Source organism: Lichenostomus cassidix, chromosome 2, assembly GCF_008360975.1.
Source record: "Lichenostomus cassidix isolate B80296 chromosome 2, HeHo_3.0, whole genome shotgun sequence".
NCBI lineage: Eukaryota > Metazoa > Chordata > Aves > Passeriformes > Meliphagidae > Lichenostomus > Lichenostomus cassidix.
This window is the reverse complement of record NC_139482.1, coordinates 152049921-152069783: the sequence shown is the minus strand read 5'-3', so window position 1 is coordinate 152069783 and position 19863 is coordinate 152049921. Positions and strand designations below refer to the sequence as shown.

General features: G+C 58.8%; 1 protein-coding gene across 1 annotated transcript in view; it reads left to right on the top strand.

Annotated features, from left to right (window-relative positions):
- The window catches only part of LOC146442644 (5-oxoprolinase-like), a 34958-nt gene that overhangs the window by 13821 nt on the left and 1274 nt on the right, over positions 1-19863 (top strand). The window contains exons 6-18 of the mRNA XM_085049879.1: positions 302-497; positions 2821-2986; positions 4295-4433; positions 5131-5198; positions 5860-6051; positions 6220-6305; positions 7434-7546; positions 8301-8471; positions 11345-11482; positions 12974-13112; positions 15406-15518; positions 17573-17724; positions 19634-19794. Of these exons, the coding sequence (XP_084906005.1) occupies positions 302-497; positions 2821-2986; positions 4295-4433; positions 5131-5198; positions 5860-6051; positions 6220-6305; positions 7434-7546; positions 8301-8471; positions 11345-11482; positions 12974-13112; positions 15406-15518; positions 17573-17724; positions 19634-19794 (1834 nt within the window). The remainder of the gene's footprint in view (positions 1-301; positions 498-2820; positions 2987-4294; positions 4434-5130; positions 5199-5859; positions 6052-6219; positions 6306-7433; positions 7547-8300; positions 8472-11344; positions 11483-12973; positions 13113-15405; positions 15519-17572; positions 17725-19633; positions 19795-19863) is intronic.

Sequence of the window (19863 nt, the reverse complement as noted above, 5' to 3'; positions counted from 1 at the left end):
CACACAGGTGTTCCCAGGTGACACACAGGTGACACAGGTGACACACACCTGTCCCCAGGTGACACACCTGTCCCCACACAGGTGGCCGGATCACGAGCAGGTGGGGTTAGGGTGACACAGATCACACACAGGTGACACAGGTGACACACAGGTGTTCGTAGGTGACACAGGTGTTCCCCAGGTGACACAGGTGACACACCTGTCTCTGTCACAGGTGGCTGGATCACAAGCAGCAGGTGGGGTTAGGGATCTCAGGTGACACACAGGTGACACTCAGGTGACACACCTGTCCCTGTCCCAGGTGGCCGGATCACGAGCGGCAGGTGGGCTCTGTGGCCCGGGAGCTGGGTTTCTCTCAGGTGTCGCTGTCCTCGGAGGTGGCCGGCATGTCCCGCGCTGTCCCCAGGGGCCTCACGGCCTGCGTGGACGCTTACCTGAGCCCAGGTGTGCTCAGCTACCTGCAGGGATTCTGCCGCGGCTTCCGCGACGGGCTCAAGGTGAGGCTGAGGGACTGGGAGGGGATACTGGGGGGACTGGGATGGGATACTGGGGGGACTGGGGTGGGATACTGGGGGGACTGGGAATACTGGGATGGGATACTGGGAGTACTGGGGGGACTGGGATGGGAGTACTGGGGGGACTGGGATGGGATACTGGGGGGACTGGGATGGGATACTGGGGGGACTGGGAGTACTTGGGGGTATTGGGGATACTGGGAGTACTGGGAGCACTGGGATACCCCTAGTACTCCCAGTATCCCCAGTACTCCCAGTATCCCCAGTAATCCCAGTGCTCCCAGTACTCCCAGTAGTGGGATACTGGGAGTGCTGGAAGTACTGGGGATACTGGGGGTACTGGGGGTACTGGGAGAACTGGGGGTACTGGGATGGGGTACTGGGGATACTGGGATTCCCACAGGACCTCCATGGACACCCTATAGATACCCCATAGATCCTATAGACCCTATAGACCTTATAGACCCTATAGATACCCCATAGACACCCTATAGACCCCATAGACCCCATAGACCCTGGGACCCCCATGGACACCCCTGAGACCCTATAGACCCTATAGACCCTATAGACCCCATAGACCCTATAGACCCCATAGACACCCCATAGATCCCATAGATCCTATAGACCCCATAGACACCCCATAGACACCCCATAGATCCCATAGGCACCCCACAGACCCCATAGACCCCACAGACCCCATAGATCCCCCAATCCCACAGAGGACGCAGATGCTGTTCATGGGGCACTCAGACTCCATAGATCCCATAGACACCCCATAGACCCCATAGATACCCCATAGATACCCCATAGACACCCCATAGACCCCATAGATCCCATAGACCCTATACACCCTATAGATACCCCATGGACCCCATAGAAACCCAAAATCCCACAGGGTGTTCATTTACAGTTCATGGGGGGTCACACCCCATAAACCCCATAAACCCCATTAACCCCACAAATCCCATAAATTGTAGGGTGTGACGGTGCAGTTCATGCGCTTGGACAGCGGGCTGACCCCATAAACCCCATTAACCCCACAAACCCCATAAATCCCAATCCTATAGGGTGTGATGGTGCAGTTCATGCGCTCGGATGGCAGGCTCAGCCCATTAACCCCACAAACCCCACAAACCCCACAAACCCCACAAACCCCAATCCTATAGGGTGTCACAGTTCAGTTCATGTGCTTGGACAGGGGTCTCACCCCATTAACCCCATAAACCCCACAAATCCCACAAACCCCATAAATTGTAGGGTGTGACGGTGCAGTTCATGCGCTCGGACGGCAGGCTGACCCCATAAACCCCACAAACCCCACAAACCCCAATTCCATAGGGTGTCACAGTGCAGTTCATGCGCTCGGACAGTGGGCTGACCCCATAAATCCCATAAATCCCATAAATAGGGTGTCACAGTGCAGTTCATGCGCTCGGACGGGGGGCTGACCCCATAAATCCCACAAACCCCACAAACCCCACAAACCCCACAAACCCCACACCTTTTAGGGTGTCACAGTGCAGTTCATGCGCTCAGACAGTGGGCTGACCCCATAAATCCCATTAACCCCACAAACCCCATGCCTTTTAGGGTGTCACAGTTCAGTTCATGCGCTCGGACGGGGGTCTGACCCCATTAACTCCACAAACCCCACAAACCCCATTAATCCCATAAATAGGGTGTCACAGTTCAGTTCATGCGCTCGGACAGCGGGCTGACCCCATTAACCCCACAAACCCCACAAACTCCACAAACCCCATACCTTTTAGGGTGTGACGGTGCAGTTCATGCGGTCAGACGGGGGTCTGACCCCATAAATCCCATTAACCCCACAAACCCCACAAACCCCACAAACCCCACAAACCCCATACCTTTTAGGGTGTCACAGTGCAGTTCATGCGCTCGGACGGCGGGCTGACCCCACAAACCCCACAAATCCCATAAATCCCAAATATCCCGATCCCATAGGGTGTCACAGTGCAGTTCATGCGCTCGGACGGCGGGCTGACCCCATAAATCCCACAAACCCCATAAATCAATTGGGTGTCCAGGTGTAGTTCATGCGCTCGGACGGCGGGCTGACCCCACAAACCCCACAAACCCCACAAACCCCACAAACCCCATACCTTTTAGGGTGTCACAGTGCAGTTCATGCGCTCAGACGGGGGTCTCACCCCATTAACCCCATAAATCCCATAAACCCCATAAATTTTAGGGTGTCACAGTGCAGTTCATGCGCTCGGATGGGGGTCTGACCCCACAAATCCCACAAATCCCATAAATCCCATATATTCCGATCCCATAGGGTGTCACAGTTCAGTTCATGCGCTCGGACGGGGGTCTGACCCCGATGTCCAGTTTTCGGGGTTCCCGCGCCATCCTGTCCGGCCCGGCCGCGGGGGTTGTGGGGTACGCCAGGACAACCTTCGACCCCAAAAACGGAACCCCGGTCATCGGCTTCGACATGGGAGGTGAGCTGTGGGGTCTGCGTGGGGTTTGGGGTCTGCATGGGGTTGGGGTGTTATTGGGGTTGGGGTGCTTTGGGGTTGGGGTGACTTTGGGATTGGGGTCTGGGTGGGATTGGGATCCTGTTGGGTTTGGGGTCTCACTTAAATTGGGGTCCAGATGGGGTTGGGAGTCCTATTGGGATTGGGGTCTGTCTGGGTTTGGGGTTGGGACTGGGTGGTTTTGGGGTCTGGCAGTTTTAGGATCCCTCTGAGTCTCGAATGAGGCACTTTTAGGGTCCTTCAGCAGTTTTGGGGTCCCGCTGGGCTTGCGATGGTGCAGTTTTGGGGTCCCTCATCGGTTTTGGGGTCCCTCAGTGGTTTGGGATGGGGCACTTTTGGGGTGACTCGGCACTTCTGGGGTCCCCACTGGGTTTTGGGGTAGCAGGCACCTCGATGGACGTGTCTCGCTTTGCGGGGTCCCTGATGGGTTTTGGGGTCCCTCTGGGTTTGTGACGGCACACTTTTAGGGTCCCTCATCACTTTTTGGGGTCCCTCATCACTTTTGGGGTCTCAGGCACCTCGACGGACGTGTCATGATTCGCGGGGTCCCTTTTGGGGTCCCTGCTGGGTTTTGGGGTCTCTCATCCCTTTTGGGGCCGCAGGCACCTCGACGGACATGTCGTGCTTTGTGGGGTCACCTTTGGGGTCCCTGCACACTTTTGGGGTCCCTGCTCACTTTTTGGGGTCTCTCATCCCTTTTGGGGTCTCTCATCACTTTTGGGGCCGCAGGCACATTGATGGACGTGTTGCGCTTCGCGGGGTCACTTTTGGGGTCCCTGATATGTTTCGGGATCCCTGCAGGGTTTTGGGGTCCCTGCTCACTTTTTGGGGTCCCTGCTCACTTTTGTGGTCCCCGCTGTTTTTTGGGGTCACTTTTTGGGGTCCCTGCTCACTTTTTGGGGTCTCTCACCCCTTTTGGGGTCTCTCACCCTTTTGGGGTCGCAGGCATCTCGACGGACGTGTCGCGCTTCGCGGGGTCACTTTTTGGGGTCTCTCACCCCTTTTGGGGTCTCTGCTGGTTTTTGGGGTCCCTGCTCACTTTTTGGGGTCTCTCACCCCTTTTTGGGGTCTCTGCTGGTTTTTGGGGTCGCAGGCACCTCGATGGACATGTCGCGCTCTGTGGGGTCACTTTTTGGGGTCTCTCACCCCTTTTGGGGTCTCAGGCACCTCGACGGACGTGTCGCGCTTCGCGGGGTCACTTTTGGGGTCCCTGATCACTTTTTGGGGTCTCTCACCCCTTTTTGGGGTCTCTCATCCCTTTTGGGGTCTCAGGCACGTCGACGGACGTGTCGCGCTTCGCGGGGCAGCTGGAGCACGTGTTCGAGGCCAGCACGGCCGGAGTGTCCATCCAGGCGCCGCAGCTGGACATCAACACCGTGGCGGCCGGAGGGGGATCACGCCTCTTCTTCAGGTTTGGGGTTATTTGGGGTTTGGGGTTTGAGGGATTTGGGGTTTGGGGTTTGGGATTTGATATTTGGGGTTTGGGGGATTTGGGGTTTGGGGATTTGGGGTCTGGGATTTGGGGTTTGGGATTTGGGGATTGGGGTTTGGGGTTTGGGGGATTGGGGAGGTCCGGCTCTTCTTGGGGTTTGGGTTTGGGGTTATTTGGGGTCAGGGTTTGGGGTTTGGGTTTTGGGATTTGGGGGATTTGGGGAGGATCCAGGCTCTTTTTCAGGTTTGGGGTTTTTTGGGGTTTGGGATTGGGGATTGGGGTTTGGGGGTTGGGGACTTGGGGTTTGGGGCTTTGGGGGATTTGGGGGATTTGGGGAGGATCCAGGCTCTTCTTCAAGTTTGGGGTTATTTGGGGTTTGGGGTTTGGGATTTGGGGTTTGGGATTTCAGGAATTTGGGGAGGGTCCAGGCTCTTCTTCAGGTTTGGGGATTTGGGGAATTTGGGGTTTGGGGATTTGGGGGATTTGGAGTGTCCCCGTGGTGTCCCCGTGGGTGTCCCTGTGAGTGTCCCCGTGTCCCAACGGTGTCCCCAGCTCCTATGGTGTCCCCAGCCCTGCTGAGTCCCCATGTCCCCTGCTGTCCCCTCACTGTCCCCATGTCCCCACACTGTCCCCACACTGTCCCCTCAGTGTCCCCTCACTGTCCCCATGTCCCCAGGTCAGGTCTGTACGTTGTTGGTCCCGAGTCAGCTGGAGCTCATCCTGGTCCTGCCTGCTACCGCAAGGGTGAGACAGTGTGTCACCTGGGTGTCACCTGGGTCACCTCAGTGTCACCTGTGTGTCACCTGGGTGTCACCTGGGTGTCACCTGTGTTCCCTCAGTATCCCCTGTGTCCCTAATGTCCTTCTGTCCCTGATCCCCAGTGTCCCTTATGTGACCTGTGTTCCCCATGTCCCCCATGTTCCTTGTGTCCCCAGTGTCCCCTGTCTCCCCTGACCCACGGTGTCCCCAGGAAGTCCCCTGACCCCCTGTGTCCCCCATATTCCCTGGGTCCCTTGTGTCTCTTTGTGTCCTCTGTGTCCCCAGTGTTCTCTCAGTGTCCCCACTGTCCCCAGTGTCCCCTGACCTCCTGTGTCCCCTGTGTCCCCCATGTCCCCTGACCGCCCTGACCCTCAGTGTCCCCAGTGTCCCCACGTGGTCCTCTGATGCCCCATGTTCCGTGTGTCTCTGATGTCCCCTGTGTCCTCAGTGTCCCCTGACCTCCTGTGTCCCCTGTGTCTCCTATGTCCCTTGATCCTCAATGTCCCCTCAGTGTCCCCAATGTCCCCCGTGTCCCCAGGAGGTCCCCAGTGTCCCCTGACCTCCTGTGTCCCCCATGTCCCCTGACCCCCTGACCCGCTGTGTCCCCATGAGGTCCCCTGACCCGCAGTGTCCCCAATGTCCCCAGGCGGTCCCCTGACTGTCACCGACGCCAACCTCGTCCTCGGTCGCCTCCTCCCGGATTACTTCCCGCGGATCTTCGGTCCCAACGAGGACCAACCGCTGTGTCGCGACAGCGCGGTGACAGCGTTCCGGCGGCTGGCTGCCACCATCCGCCACTTCCGGAGCCGCGCCGGGGACAGCGGGGACACCGCGGGGACAGCGGGGACAGCAGGGACAGCGGGGACAGCGGGGACAGCAGGGACGGCGGGGACAGCGGGGACAGCGGGGACAGCAGGTGGCACTGCTGGAAGTGGTGGCACCGGTGACACCCAAACACCAACCAACCACACACCCACACACCACCCTGGTGACACTGGTGACAGCGGTGACCTGTCGGTGGAGGAGGTGGCCCTTGGCTTCATCCGGGTGGCCAACGAGGCCATGTGCAGACCGATCCGCGCCCTGACCCAGGTGGGCTTTGTCCCCTTTGTCACCTTGTCACTTTGTCACCTTTGTCCCCTTGTCCCCTTGTCCCCTTGTCCCCTTGTCCCCTTGTCCCTTTGTCCCCTTTGTCCCCTTTGTCCCCTTTGTCCCCTTTGTCCCTTTGTCCCCTTTGTCCCCATGTCCCTTTGTCCCCTTTGTCCCTTTGTCCCCTTTGTCCCCTTGTCCCTTTGTCCCCTTTGTCCCTTTGTCCCCTTGTCCCCCTTGTCCCTTTGTCCGTTTGTCCCCTTGTCCCCTTGTCCCTTTGTCCCCTTTGTCCCCTTTGTCCCTTTGTCCCTTTGTCCCCTGGAGGTGTCAGAGTGACGGTGTCACCTGGCTGTACCCTTGTCCCCTGGGGGATTTCAGGTGACAGCAGTGTCACCTGGCTGTCCCCCCGGGGTGTCTGTGTGTGACAGCAGTGTCACTGTGTGTGACAGCAGTGTCACAGTGTGTCACAGGGGTGTCTCAGTGTCACAGGGGTGTCACAGTGTCACTGTGTCCCCTCAGGCTCGGGGACACGACACGGCCGGTCACATCCTGGCCTGTTTTGGTGGCGCTGGGGGACAGTGATGTCACAGTGTGTCACTGTGTGTGACAGCAGTGTCACAGTGTCACTGACTGTCCCCTCAGGCTCGGGGACACGACACCGCGGGTCACATCCTGGCATGTTTTGGTGGCGCCGGGGGACAGCAGTGTCACTGTGTGTGACAGGGGTGTCACAGGGGTGTCACAGTGTCACTGTGTCCCCTCAGGCTCGGGGACACGACACGGCGGGTCACATCCTGGCCTGTTTCGGTGGCGCTGGGGGACAGCAGTGTCACTGTGTGTCACTGTGTGTGACAGGGGTGTCACAGGGGTGTCACAGTGTCACTGACTGTCCCCTCAGGCTCGGGGACACGACACAGCCGGTCACATCCTGGCCTGTTTTGGTGGCGCCGGGGGACAGCAGTGTCACAGTGTGTGACAGCAGTGTCACAGTGTCACTGTGTCCCCTCAGGCTCGGGGACACGACACCGCCGGTCACATCCTGGCATGTTTTGGTGGCGCTGGGGGACAGAAGTGTCACTGTGTGTGACAGGGGTGTCACAGGGGTGTCACAGTGTCACTCTGTCCCCTCAGGCTCGGGGACACGACACCGCCGGTCACATCCTGGCCTGTTTTGGTGGCGCCGGGGGACAACACGCCTGTGCCATCGCCAGGTCACTCGGCATGGCCAAAGTGTTTGTGCACAAGTACGTGTGGGGAGGGGAGGGGAGAGAGACCCCCGGGGTGGGGGCTGGGGGGGTTTGGGGACCCCGGGTGGGTGGATTGGGGGAATTTGGGGGGCTTAGGGACACCCCTGTGGGGTTTGGGGGGACATGGAGACCCCCGGGATGGGGGGCTTGGGGAGACCCCTGTGGGGCTGGGGGCACAGGGAGACCCCCAGGTTGGGTTTTGGGGGGCTGGGGGGTTTGGGGGGACATGGAGACCCCTGGATTGGGGAATTTTGGGGTGTGGGGACCACCGGGGTGGGGGGCTTGGGGGGATTTGGGGTTTGGGGACCCCCGGCATGGGGGGATTTTGGGGGTTGGGGCGTTTGGGGGGCTTGGGGACTCCCGGGTTGGGGGATTTTGGGGATTGGGGGGTTTGGGGGTCATGGAGACCCCCGGGTTGGGGTTATCCCAGCAGTGTCCCTGCAATGTCCCCAAGCTGTCCCCTGTCCCCAGGCACAGCGGGCTGTCCCGGCAGTGTCCCCAGGCTATGCCGGGGATGTCCCCAAGCTGTCCCCTGTCCCCAGGCTGTCCGGGGGCCATGCCGGGCGGTGTCCTCGCGGTGTCCCCAAGCTGTCCCCTGTCCCCAGGCTGTCCCTACAGTGTCCCCAAGCTGTCCCCTGTCCCCAGGCTGTCCGGGGGCTGTCCGGGGGCTGTCCGGGGGCTGTCCGGGGGATGTCCGGGCAGTGTCCCGGCAGTGTCCCCGCGGTGTCCCCAAGCTGTCCCCTGTCGCCAGGCACAGCGGGCTGCTCTCGGCCCTCGGGCTCGCGCTGGCCGATGCGGTGCACGAGGAGCACGAGCCGTGCGCGCTCCCGTACTGCCCCAGCGCGTTCCCGCGCCTCGAACTGCGCCTGCGCGAGCTGGAGCGGCGCTGCCGGCAGGAGCTCAGAGCGCAGGGATTCGCCGAGTGAGTGACACCTGGGGACACACCTGGGGACACACCTGGGGACACACCTGGGACACTTGGGGGGACATGGGGGACACCTGGGGGACAGGGGTGACAAGGGGACGGAGGGATTCGCCAAGTGAGTGACACCTGGGGACACCTGGGGACACGTGTGACATACCTGGGGGACACACCTGAGACACTTGGGGGGGCATAGGACACACCTGGGGACACCTGGGGACATACCTGGGGACATACCTGGGGACATACCTGGGGACACATGGGGACACATGGGACACCTGGGGACACCTGGGACACCTATGTGACACCTGGGACACCTGGGGACATACCTGGGGACATACCTGGGGACACCTTTGACACACCTGGGGACACCTGGGGACACCTGGGGGACACGTGTGACACCTGTGTGACACCTGGGGGACACGTGTGACATACCTGGCGGACACACCTGAGACACCTGGGGGGACCTGGGACACACCTGGGGGGACATGGGACACCTGGGACAGCTGGGGACACACCTGGGACACACCTGGGGACACGTGTGACATACCTGGGGGACACACCTGAGACACTTGGGGGGGCATGGGACACACCTGGGGACACTTGGGGACACACCTGGGGACATACCTGGGGACACCTGGGGACACACCTGGGGACACATGTGACACACCTGGAACACCTGGGGACATACCTGTGACACACCTGGGGACACCTGGGGACACCTGGGGACACACCTGGGGGGACATGTGACACCGGGGGACATCAGGGGTACATCTTGGGGATAGGGGACAGAAGGATTCGCCGAGTGAGTGACACCTGGGGACACCTGTGACACACCTGGGGACACGTGTGACACCTGGGGGACACCTGGGGGACACGTGTGACATACCTGGGGACACGTGGGATACCTGGGGGACATGGGGGACACACCTGGGGGACACACCTGAGACACTTGGGGCGACATGGGACACCTGGGACACCTGGGGGACAGGGGTGACAAGGGGACGGAGGGATTCTCTGAGTGAGTGACACATGTGACACCAGTGACACCTGGGAGACCTGGGGGACACGGGGACAGGGACAGGGAGACAGGGGACAGTGAGGGGACAGGGTGACACCGTGGCGGTGACATGGGGATATGGTGACACAGTGACCTGGTGACATTGGGGACACAGTGACGAAGTGATGCGGTGACATTGGGGAGACAGCTGGTGACACGGTGACATTGGTGACACGGTGACACAGTGACGTAGTGACGGTGCAGTGACATGGGGACAATGACATTGGTGACACGTGACATTGGTGACCATGACATTGGTGGCAGTGACATGGGGACAGAGTGACATTGGTGACAGTGACGAGGTGACATGGTGACAGTGACACAGTGATATTGGAGACGGTGACACGGTGACACGGTGACACTAGTGACAATGACATGGTGACAAGGTGACATTGGTGACAGTGACAATGACACAGTGACGCAGTGACATCGGTGACATGGTGACATGGTGACAATGACATTGGTGACATGGTGACATGGTGGCACAGTGACATTGGTGACAGTGACACGGTGACACGGTGACATTGGGGACGCAGTGACATTGGTGACACTGTGACATTGGTGACAGTGACACGGTGACACGGTGACATTGGTGACACAGTGTCATGGTGACAGTGACAGCGACACAGTGACATTGACACCGTGACATGGTGACACAGTGACGCAGTGACATTGGGGACACGGTGCTGGTAGCAGTGACATTGGTGACACTGAGTGACATGGTGATGGGTGACACTGGCGACACGGTGACAGTGACACAGTGAGACGGTGACACAGTGACACAGTGACAAGGTGACATGGTGACACAGTGACATGTGACACAGTCACAGGTGACACAGTGTCATGGTGACAGTGACAGCGACACAGTGACATTGACACCGTGACATGGTGACAATGACATGGTGACATGGTGACATTGGGAACACAATGACACAGTGACATTGGTGACAAGGTGATGCAGGACATGGTGACACAGTGACACAATGACACAGTGACATTGGTGACGCGGTAACATTGGAGACACAGGGACACGATGACATGGTGACATTGGGAACACAGTGACACGGTGACAATGACATGGTGACAAGGTGACGGTGACACAGTGACACGGTGACAGTGACACGGTGACACGGTGACACTGGTGACAATGACACAGTGACATTGGTGACAGTGACAGTGACACAGTGACACAGTGACATTGACACAGTGACACAATGACACTGGTGACAATGACACAGTGACATTGGTGACAGTGACACAGTGATGTTGACACAGTGACATTAACACAGTGACAATGACACTGGTGACAGTGATGACAAGGTGACACAGTGACTGGTGACACAGTGACAGTGACAGTGACACAGTGACAGTGACACAGTGACAGTGACACGGTGACATGGTGACAATGACACTGGTGACAGTGATGACAAGGTGACACAGTGACAAGGTGACAATGACACAGTGACACTGGTGACAGTAACACAGTGACACAGTGACACGGTGACATTGACACGGTGACAGTGACACTGGTGACAGTGATGACACAGTGACACTGGTGACAGTGACAGTGACACAGTGACACAGTGACACAGTGACACGGTGACAATGACACTGGTGACAGTGACACAGTGACGTTGACACAGTGACACAGTGACACGGTGACAGTGATGACAAGGGGACACAGTGACACAGTGACAATGCCACTGGTGACAGTGATGACAAGGTGACACAGGTGACAGTGACGTTGACACAGTGACACGGTGACAGTGACACTGGTGACAGTGATGTCACCGCTGTCCCCCGCTGTCCCCAGGTCGCAGATCAGCACGGAGCCGTTCCTGCACCTGCGCTACGATGGCACCGACTGTGCCCTCATGGTGTCACCGCGAGGTCACCCCGCCGGCCCTGACACCTGCGCCGCCGGGGACTTCCTGGCTGCCTTCACCGCCCGGTCAGTGACAGCAGGGGACACGGTGACAGCGGGCTGGCATGGTGACATCAGGCTGTCCCTGTGACATTAGTCCTGTCATGGTGACATCAGGCTGTCCTGGTGACATCAGGCTGTCCCTGTGACATCCTTGTCCTGGTGACATCAGCCTGTCCCATTGCCACCAGCATGCCACGGTGACATCGGGCTGTCATGGTGACATCAGGCTGTCCTGGTGACATCAGCATGCCGTGGTGACGCCAGCCTGTCCTGGTGACATCAGTCTGTCCCAGTGCCACAAGCATGCCACACACCACCATGGTGACATCAGTCTGTCCCAGTGCCACCATCCCTGTCCCAGTGCCACCAGCATGCCACGGTGACATCAGGCTGTCCCTGTGCCACCAGTCCTGTCCTGGTGACATCAACCTGTCCCTGTGACATCCTTGTCCCAGTGACATCAGGCTGTCATGGTGACACCAGTCTGTCCTGGTGACATCAGCCTGTCTCAGTGCCACCAACCTGCCATGGTGACACCAACCTGTCCTGGTGACACCAGTCATGTCCTGGTGACATCATCCCTGTCCCAGTGCCACCAGCCTGTCCCAGTGCCACCAGCCTGCCGCGGTGACACCAGCCCCTGACACACCCATGGTGACATCAGTCTGTCCCAGTGCCACCATCCCTGTCCCAGTGACACCAGCGCACTGCGGTGACACCAGCCTGCCGTGGTGACACCAGCTGTCCCGTGACACGCCTCGTGGTGACACGCCACCAACCTTTCCCTGTGACACTAGTCCTGTCCCTGTGACACCAGCCTGCTGTGGTGACACTAGCCCTGTCCTAGTGCCACCAGCCTGCCATGGTGACACTAACCTGTCCCGGTGACACCACCCATGTCCCAGTCACACCAGTCCTCTCCCAGTGCCACCAGCCTGTCCTGGTGCTGCCTGTTCTATCCCAGTGCCACCAGCCCCCTGTGGTGACACCAGCCCTGTCCCTGTCCCTGTCCATGTCACTGTCCCCAGTGTCCCCAGGTACCAGCAGGAGTTTGGCTTCACCATGTTTAGTGTCCCTGTCCCCAATGTCCCCAATGTCCCCTCACTGTCCCCAGGTACCAGCAGGAGTTTGGGTTCACCATGTCCAGTGTGTCACTGTCCTCAATGTCCCCAATGTCCCCAATGTCCCCAATGTCCCCAATGTCCCCTGTCAGGTACCAGCAGGAGTTCGGGTTCACCATGGCCGGTGTGTCCCCAATGTCCCCAATGTCCCCAATGTCCCCAGTGTCCCCATTGTCCCCAATGTCCCCAATGTCCCCTCAGGTACCAGCAGGAGTTTGGGTTCACCATGTCTGGTGTCACTGTCACTGTCCCCAATGTCCCCAATGTCCCCAATGTCCCCAGTGTCCCCAATGTCCCCAATGTCCCCAATGTCCCCTCAGGTACCAGCAGGAGTTCGGGTTCACCATGTCTGGTGTCCCTGTCACTGTCCCCAATGTCCCCAATGTCCCCTCAGGTACCAGCAGGAGTTCGGGTTCACCATGGCCGGCCGGACAGTGCTGGTGGACGATCTGCGGGTCAGAGGCACCGGATGCACCGAGGGGATCGAGGAGAAACCGCTGGAGCCAAGGGGGGAACCGCCCAGGGTGGAGACGGTACGGGGAATAAGGGGTTAATGGAGTTTGGGATTTGGGGTTAATGGGGTTAATGGGGTTAATGGGGGATCGAGGAGACACCGCTGGAGCCACGAGGGGAACTGCCCAGGGTGGAGACGGTATGGGGAATAAAGGGTTAATGGGATTGGGATTTGGGGTTAATGGGATTTGGGGTTAATGGGGTTAATGGGGTTTGGGGTTAATGGGGTTAATGGGGTTAATGGGGTTTGGGGTTAATGGGGGATCGAGGAGAAACCGCTGGAGCCAAGGGGGGAGCCGCCCAGGGTGGAGACGGTACGGGGAATAAAGGGTTAATGGGGTTTGGGATTTGGGGTTAATGGGGTTTGGGGTTAATGGGGTTTGGGGTTAATGGGGGATCGAGGAGAAACCTCTGGAGCCAAGGGGGGAGAGACCCAGGGTGGAGACGGTACGGGGAGTAAGGAGTTAATGGGATTGGGGTTAATGGGATTGGGATTTGGGATTTGGGGTTAATGGGGTTAATGGGGTTTGGGGTTAATGGGGTTAATGGGGTTAATGGGGTTTGGGATTAATGGGGGATCGAGGAGAAACCGCTGGAGCCGCGGGGGGAACCGCCCAGGGTGGAGACGGTACGGGGAATAAGGGGTTAATGGGATTGGGGTTTGGGGTTAATGGGGTTAATGGGCATAATGGGATTTGCGGTTAATGGGGTTAATGGGGTTGGGGGTTAATGGGATTTAGGGTCAATGGGGTAATGGGATTTGGGGCTAATGAGGTTAATAGGGTTTGGGGTTAATGGGGGATCGAGGAGAAACCGCTGGAGCCAAGGGGGGAACCGCCCAGGGTGGAGACGGTGAGGGGAATAAAGGGTTAATGGGATTGGGGTTTGGGATTTGGGGTTAATGGGGTTAATGATGTTAATGGGATTTTGGGGAATTGGGAGCTGCCCCCAGGTGGAGCCGGTGAGGGGAAATGGGGTTAATGGGGTTAATGGGGCTGAGGGTAATTAGGGTTAATGGGGATGGGGGTAATTAGGGTTAATGGGATGGAGTAATTAGGGTTAATGGGATGGAGGGAATTAGGGTTAATGGGGTTGGGGGTAATTAGGTTTAATGGGATGGGGGTAATTAGGGTTAATGGGGCTGAGGGGAATTAGGATTAATGGGGTTGGGGGGATCAATGGGGCTGGGAGGGATGTGGGGTCAGTGGGGTCAGTGGGGCTGGAGGTCAGTGGGTCTGTGGGGTCAGAGGGGTCAGAGGGTCTGGGGAGGATCAGTGGGGTCAGTGGGGCTGGGCGGATTTGGGGTCAGTGGGGTCAGTGGGGCTGGAGGTACTTGTAGGACCTCAGGGGTTGGGGAGGAACCCGGAGGGTCCTGGGGGTGACCTTGGAGTGACCAGGGGGGCTGAGAGTGACCTGGAGGTGACCCACAGTGACCAGGGGGTGACCTGGGGGTGACCCACAGTGACCAGGGGGTGACCTGGGGGTGATCTGGGGTGACCCCAGGGCACAGGGGATGACCCCGGGTGACCTGGGGGTGACCTTATGGGACAGAGGTGACTGGGGGGTGACCCAGGGATGGCCAGGAGGTGACCAGGGGTGACCCGGCAGTGACCTGAGGGTGACTCGGGGGTGACCAGGGGATGACAAGGGGATGACCCAAGGGTGACCCAAGGACGACCAGGAGGTGACAGGGGGTGACCTCAGGGGGTGACCAAGGGATGACCAGGGGTAGCCAGGGGGTGACCCAAAGGTAACCCCAGAGGACAGAGGTGACCCAAAGGTGACCAAGGGATGACCAGTGGCACAGAGGTGACCAGAGAGTGACCAGGGGTGACCAGGGGGTGACCAAGGAATGACCAGTGACCCGGAGGTGACCCAGAGGTGACCAGGGGATGACCATGGCACAGAGGTGACCAGGGAATGACCAGGGAGTGACCCAGGGATGACCAGGGGATGACCAGTGGCACAGAGGTGACCCAGGGGTGACCAGGGATGACCAGTGGCACAGAGGTGACCCAGAGGTGACCAGGGGATGACCAGTGGCACAGAGGTGACCAGAGGGATGACCAGGGGTGACCCAGAGTATGACCAGAGGTGACCTAGGGAATGACCAGTGGCACAGAGGTGACCCAAAGGTGACCAGGGGACAAAGGTGACCCAGAGGATGACCATGGGTGACCAGGGATGACCAGTGACCCAGAGGATGACCAGTGGCCCAGAGGTGACAGGGGTGACCAGTGACCCAGAGGTGACCCAGGGGGTGACCAGGGGGTGACCAGTGGCCCAGAGGTGACAGGGCTGTCACCCCCGCAGGTGACACGCTGCTATTTCGAGGGAGGTTACCTGGACACACCTGTGTACCTGCTGGGTGACCTGGGCTGTGACCACAGCCTGCCCGGGCCGGCCATCGTCATCGACACCAACAGGTGGGGACAGGGACACCGGGGACAGGTGGGGACACCTGGGACACCTGGGGACACCTGAGATACCTGGGGACACCGGGACACCTGGGACACCTGAGATGCTCAGGGACACCGGGACACCTGGGACATCTGGGGACATGACACTTGGGGACACCTGGGACACTCAGGGACACTTGGGAACACTTGGGGACACCTGGGATACCTGGGGACACTCAGGGACACCTGGGGACATCTGGGACACCTGGGGACACCTGAGACACTCAGAGACACCTGGGGACACCTGAGACACTTGGGGACACTTGGGGACACCTGGAGACACTCGGGGACATCTGGGGACACCTGGGGCACTTGGGGACGCCTGGGACACCTGGGACACTCAGAGACACTCAGGGACACTTGGGGACACCTGGGGACCTTCAGGGACCTTCAGGGATCAGGACGTCCTGTGAGGACCAGGGGGGGACCGTGGGGACCTCAGGATGTGGTGTGACCTTGGTGTGACCTTGGTGGAGATGTTGAGATCTCCATGGCCTGGTGGGACCATGGTGGACAATAGAACCTCCAGGACATGGTGGGACCAGGGTGGACATTGAGATGTCCAGGATGTGGTGGAGATATTGAGATCTCCAGAACATGGTGTGACCTTGGTGGACAGTGAGATCCCCAGGCTGTGGTGGGACCATGGTGGGCATTGAGATCTCCAGAACCTGGTGGGACCATGGTGGAGATGTTGAGACCATGAGAGCGTGGTGGGACCGTGGTGGAGATGTTGGCATCTCCAGAACATGGTGTGACCATGGTGGAGATGTTGAGATCTCCACGATGTGGTGGAGATGCTGAGATCTCCAGAACATGGTGGGACCTTCAGGACATGGTGGGACCATGGTGTGACCTTGGTGGAGATGTTGATATCTCCAGGATGCAGTTGGACCATGGTGGGACAGTGAGATCTCCAGAACATGGTGGGACCATGGTGGACAATAGAACCTCCAGAAGATGGTGGGACCATGGGGGAGATGCTGAGATCTCCAGACCATGGTATGACCATAATGGACTATAGAACCTCCAGGACCTGGTGGGACCATGGTGTGACCATGGTGGACAATAGAACCTCCAGAACATTGTAGGACCATGGTGGAGACATTGAGATCTCCAGAACGTGGTGGGAACCATGGTGTGACCTTGGTGGAGATGCTGAGATCTCCAGGACCTGGTGGGACGAGGGTGGAGATATTGGGATCTCTAGAACATAGTGGGACCATGGTGGACAATAGAACCCCCAGGGTGTGGTGGGACCTTGGTGGAGATGCTGAGATCTCAGGATATGGTGGGACTGTGGTGGAGATGTTGAGATCTCCAGGACCTGGTGGGACCATGGTGGGACAGGGAGATCTCCAGACCATGGTGTGACCATGGTGGAGAATGGAACCTCCAGGACATGGTGTGACCATGGGGTGACCATGGTGTGACCATGGGGTGACCATGGTGGAGATGATGAGATCTCCAGAACCTGATGAGACCATGGTGGACAATAGAACCTCCATGACGTGGTGTGACCATGGTGGAGACGCTGACATCTCCAGAGCATGGTGATGTGGAGATCTCCAGAGCATGGTGGGACCACAGTGGAGATATTGAGATCTCAGGATATGGTGGGGCCGTGGTGGGACAGGGAGATCTCCAGAACATGGTGTGACCATGGTGGAGATGCTGAGATCTCCAGGATGTGGTTGGACCATGGTGGGACAGTGAGATCTCCAGAACATGGTGGGACCATGTTGGCCAATAGAACCTCCAGAAGATGGTGGGACCATGGTGGAGATGCTGAGATCTCAGGATATGGTGGAGATGCTGAGATCTCCAGAGCGTGGGGTGACCATGGGGTGACCATGGTGTGACCACAGGGTGACCATGGTGTGACCACAGGGTGACCATGGTGTGACCATGGGGTGACCATGGGGTGACCATGGGGTGACCATGGTGGACACTGAGATCTCCAGACCCTGGTGTCACCTCGGTGGCCATCAGGTGACCCCAACCCCTGGTGTCCCCACCAGCACCATCGTGGTGGAGCCGGGCTGTGTGGCCACCCTGACGCCCCTCGGGGACATCTGCATCGAGGTGACCGCGGGACCTGCGCGGCCGCTGGGGACACAGCTTGACCCTGTCCAGCTGTCCATCTTCTCCCACCGCTTCATGAGCATCGCAGGTGGGCAGCCTGGGGGGCCTGGGGGGAGCTGGGGGGTCCTGGTGGTCCTTGGGTGGGATTTGGGTGGTCCTGGCTGGTTCTTGGGTGGGATTTGGGTGGTCCTGGTGGTTCCTGGGTGGGATTTGGGTGGGATTTGGAGGGTTCTGGTGGTTCTGGAGGGTTCCTGGGTGGTTCTGGGTGGTTCTGGATGGTTCCTGGTGGGCCTGGGTGGTTCTTGGATGGTTTCTGGTGGTCCCAGGGTGGTTCCTGGGTGGTCCTGGGTGGTTCCTGGTGGTCCTGGATGGTTCCTGGGTGGTTCTTGGTGGTCCTGGTTGGTTCCTTGTTGGTTCCTGGGTGGTTCCTGGTGGTCCTGAGTGGTTCTTGGGTGGGATTTGGGTGGTCCTGGTGGTTCCTGGGTGGTCCTGGTTGGTTCCTGCATGGTTTCTGGTGCTCCTGGGTGGTTCCTGGTGGTCCTGGGTGGTTCCTGGGTTTTCCAGGATGGTTCCTGGGCGGCTCCTGGATGGTTCTTGGGTGGGATTTAGGTGGCTCCTGGGTGGTCCTGGTTGGTTCCTTGTTAGTTCCTGGGTGGTTGCTGGTGGTCCTGGTGGATCCTGAGTGGTCCTGGGGGGGATTTAGGGGGCTCCTGATGGTTCCTGGATGGTTCCTGGTGGTTCCTGGTGGGCCTGGGTGGGATTTGGGGGATCCTGGTGGTTTCTGGGTGGTACCTGGGTGGTCCTAGGTGGGATCTGGGGGGTCCTGGGTGGTCCTGGTGGTCCTGGGTGGTCCTGGGTGGTTCCTGGATGGTTCCTGGATGGTACCAGGGTGGCTCCTTGATGGTTTCTGGTGATCCTGGGTGGTTCCTGGATGGTTCCTGGTGGTCCTGCTGGTCCTAGGTGGTTCCTGGATGGTTTCTGGTGATCCCAGGGTGGTTCCTGGTGCTCCTGGGTGGTTCCTGGTGGTCCTGCTGGTCCTGCTTGGCTTCTTGATGGTCCTGGTGATCCCAGGATGGTTCCTTGATGGTTCCTGGTGGTTTCTGATGGTTCCTAGATGGTTCCTGGTGCTCCTGCTGGTCCTGGGTTGATCCCAGGATGGTTTTGGGACATTTTTTGGGGTCTCCTGGTTTCGGGGTGTCCCCTGAGGTGTTGCCATGTCCCCGCAGAGCAGATGGTCGCACCCTGCAGCGCACTGCCATCTCCACCAACATCGAGGAGCCCCTGGTGGTTCCTGGGTGGTTTCTTGTGGTTCCTGATGGTTCTGGTTGGTTTCTTGTGGTTGCTGGATGGTTCCTGGTGGTCTCAGGATGGTTCCTGGGTGGTTTCTTAGTGGTTCTTGGTGGTTCCTTGTGCTCCTGGTTGGTTCCTGATGATCAGGGGTGGTCCCATTGTGGCTTTGGGGTTTTTTTGGGTATTTTGAGGTGTTTCTGGTGTCCCCTGAGGCGCCGGCATGTCCCCGCAGAGCAGATGGTCGCACCCTGCAGCGCACTGCCATCTCCACCAACATCGAGGAGCCCCTGGTGCTTCCTGGGTGGTTCCTGGGTGATTTCTGGTGGTCCCGTGGTGGTCCCAGGATGGTTCCTGGTGGTCCTGGGTGATCCCAGGGTGGTTTCTAGTGGTTCCTGGGTAGTTCCTGGTGGTTCCTGAATAGTTCCTGGTGGTCCTGGGTGGTCCCAGGATGGTTTCTTGATGGTTCCTGGTGGTCCTGGTTGGCTTCTTGATAGTTCCTGGTGGTCCTGGATGATTCCTGGTTGGTTCCTGGTGGTCCCAGGATGGTTCCTTGAGAGTTCCTGGATGGTTTCTTTGGGTTCCTGGTGGTTCCTGATGGTTCCTGGGTGGTTCCTGGTGGTTCCTGGTGGTCCCTAGCGATCCCAGGATGTTTTTGGGACATTTTTTGGGTTTTTGATGTCCCCTGAGGCGCCGGCATGTCCCCGCAGAGCAGATGGGTCGCACCCTGCAGCGCACTGCCATCTCCACCAACATCAAGGAGCGGTTGGACTTCTCCTGCGCGCTCTTCGGCCCCCAGGGGGGTTTGGTGTCCAACGCGCCTCACATCCCCGTGCATCTGGGCGCCATGCAGGAGGCCGTGCAGTTCCAGGTGCGGTTTTGGGGGAATTTGGGGATTTTTGGGGATTTTTTGGGGTTTTGGGGGTTTTTTTGGGGGACT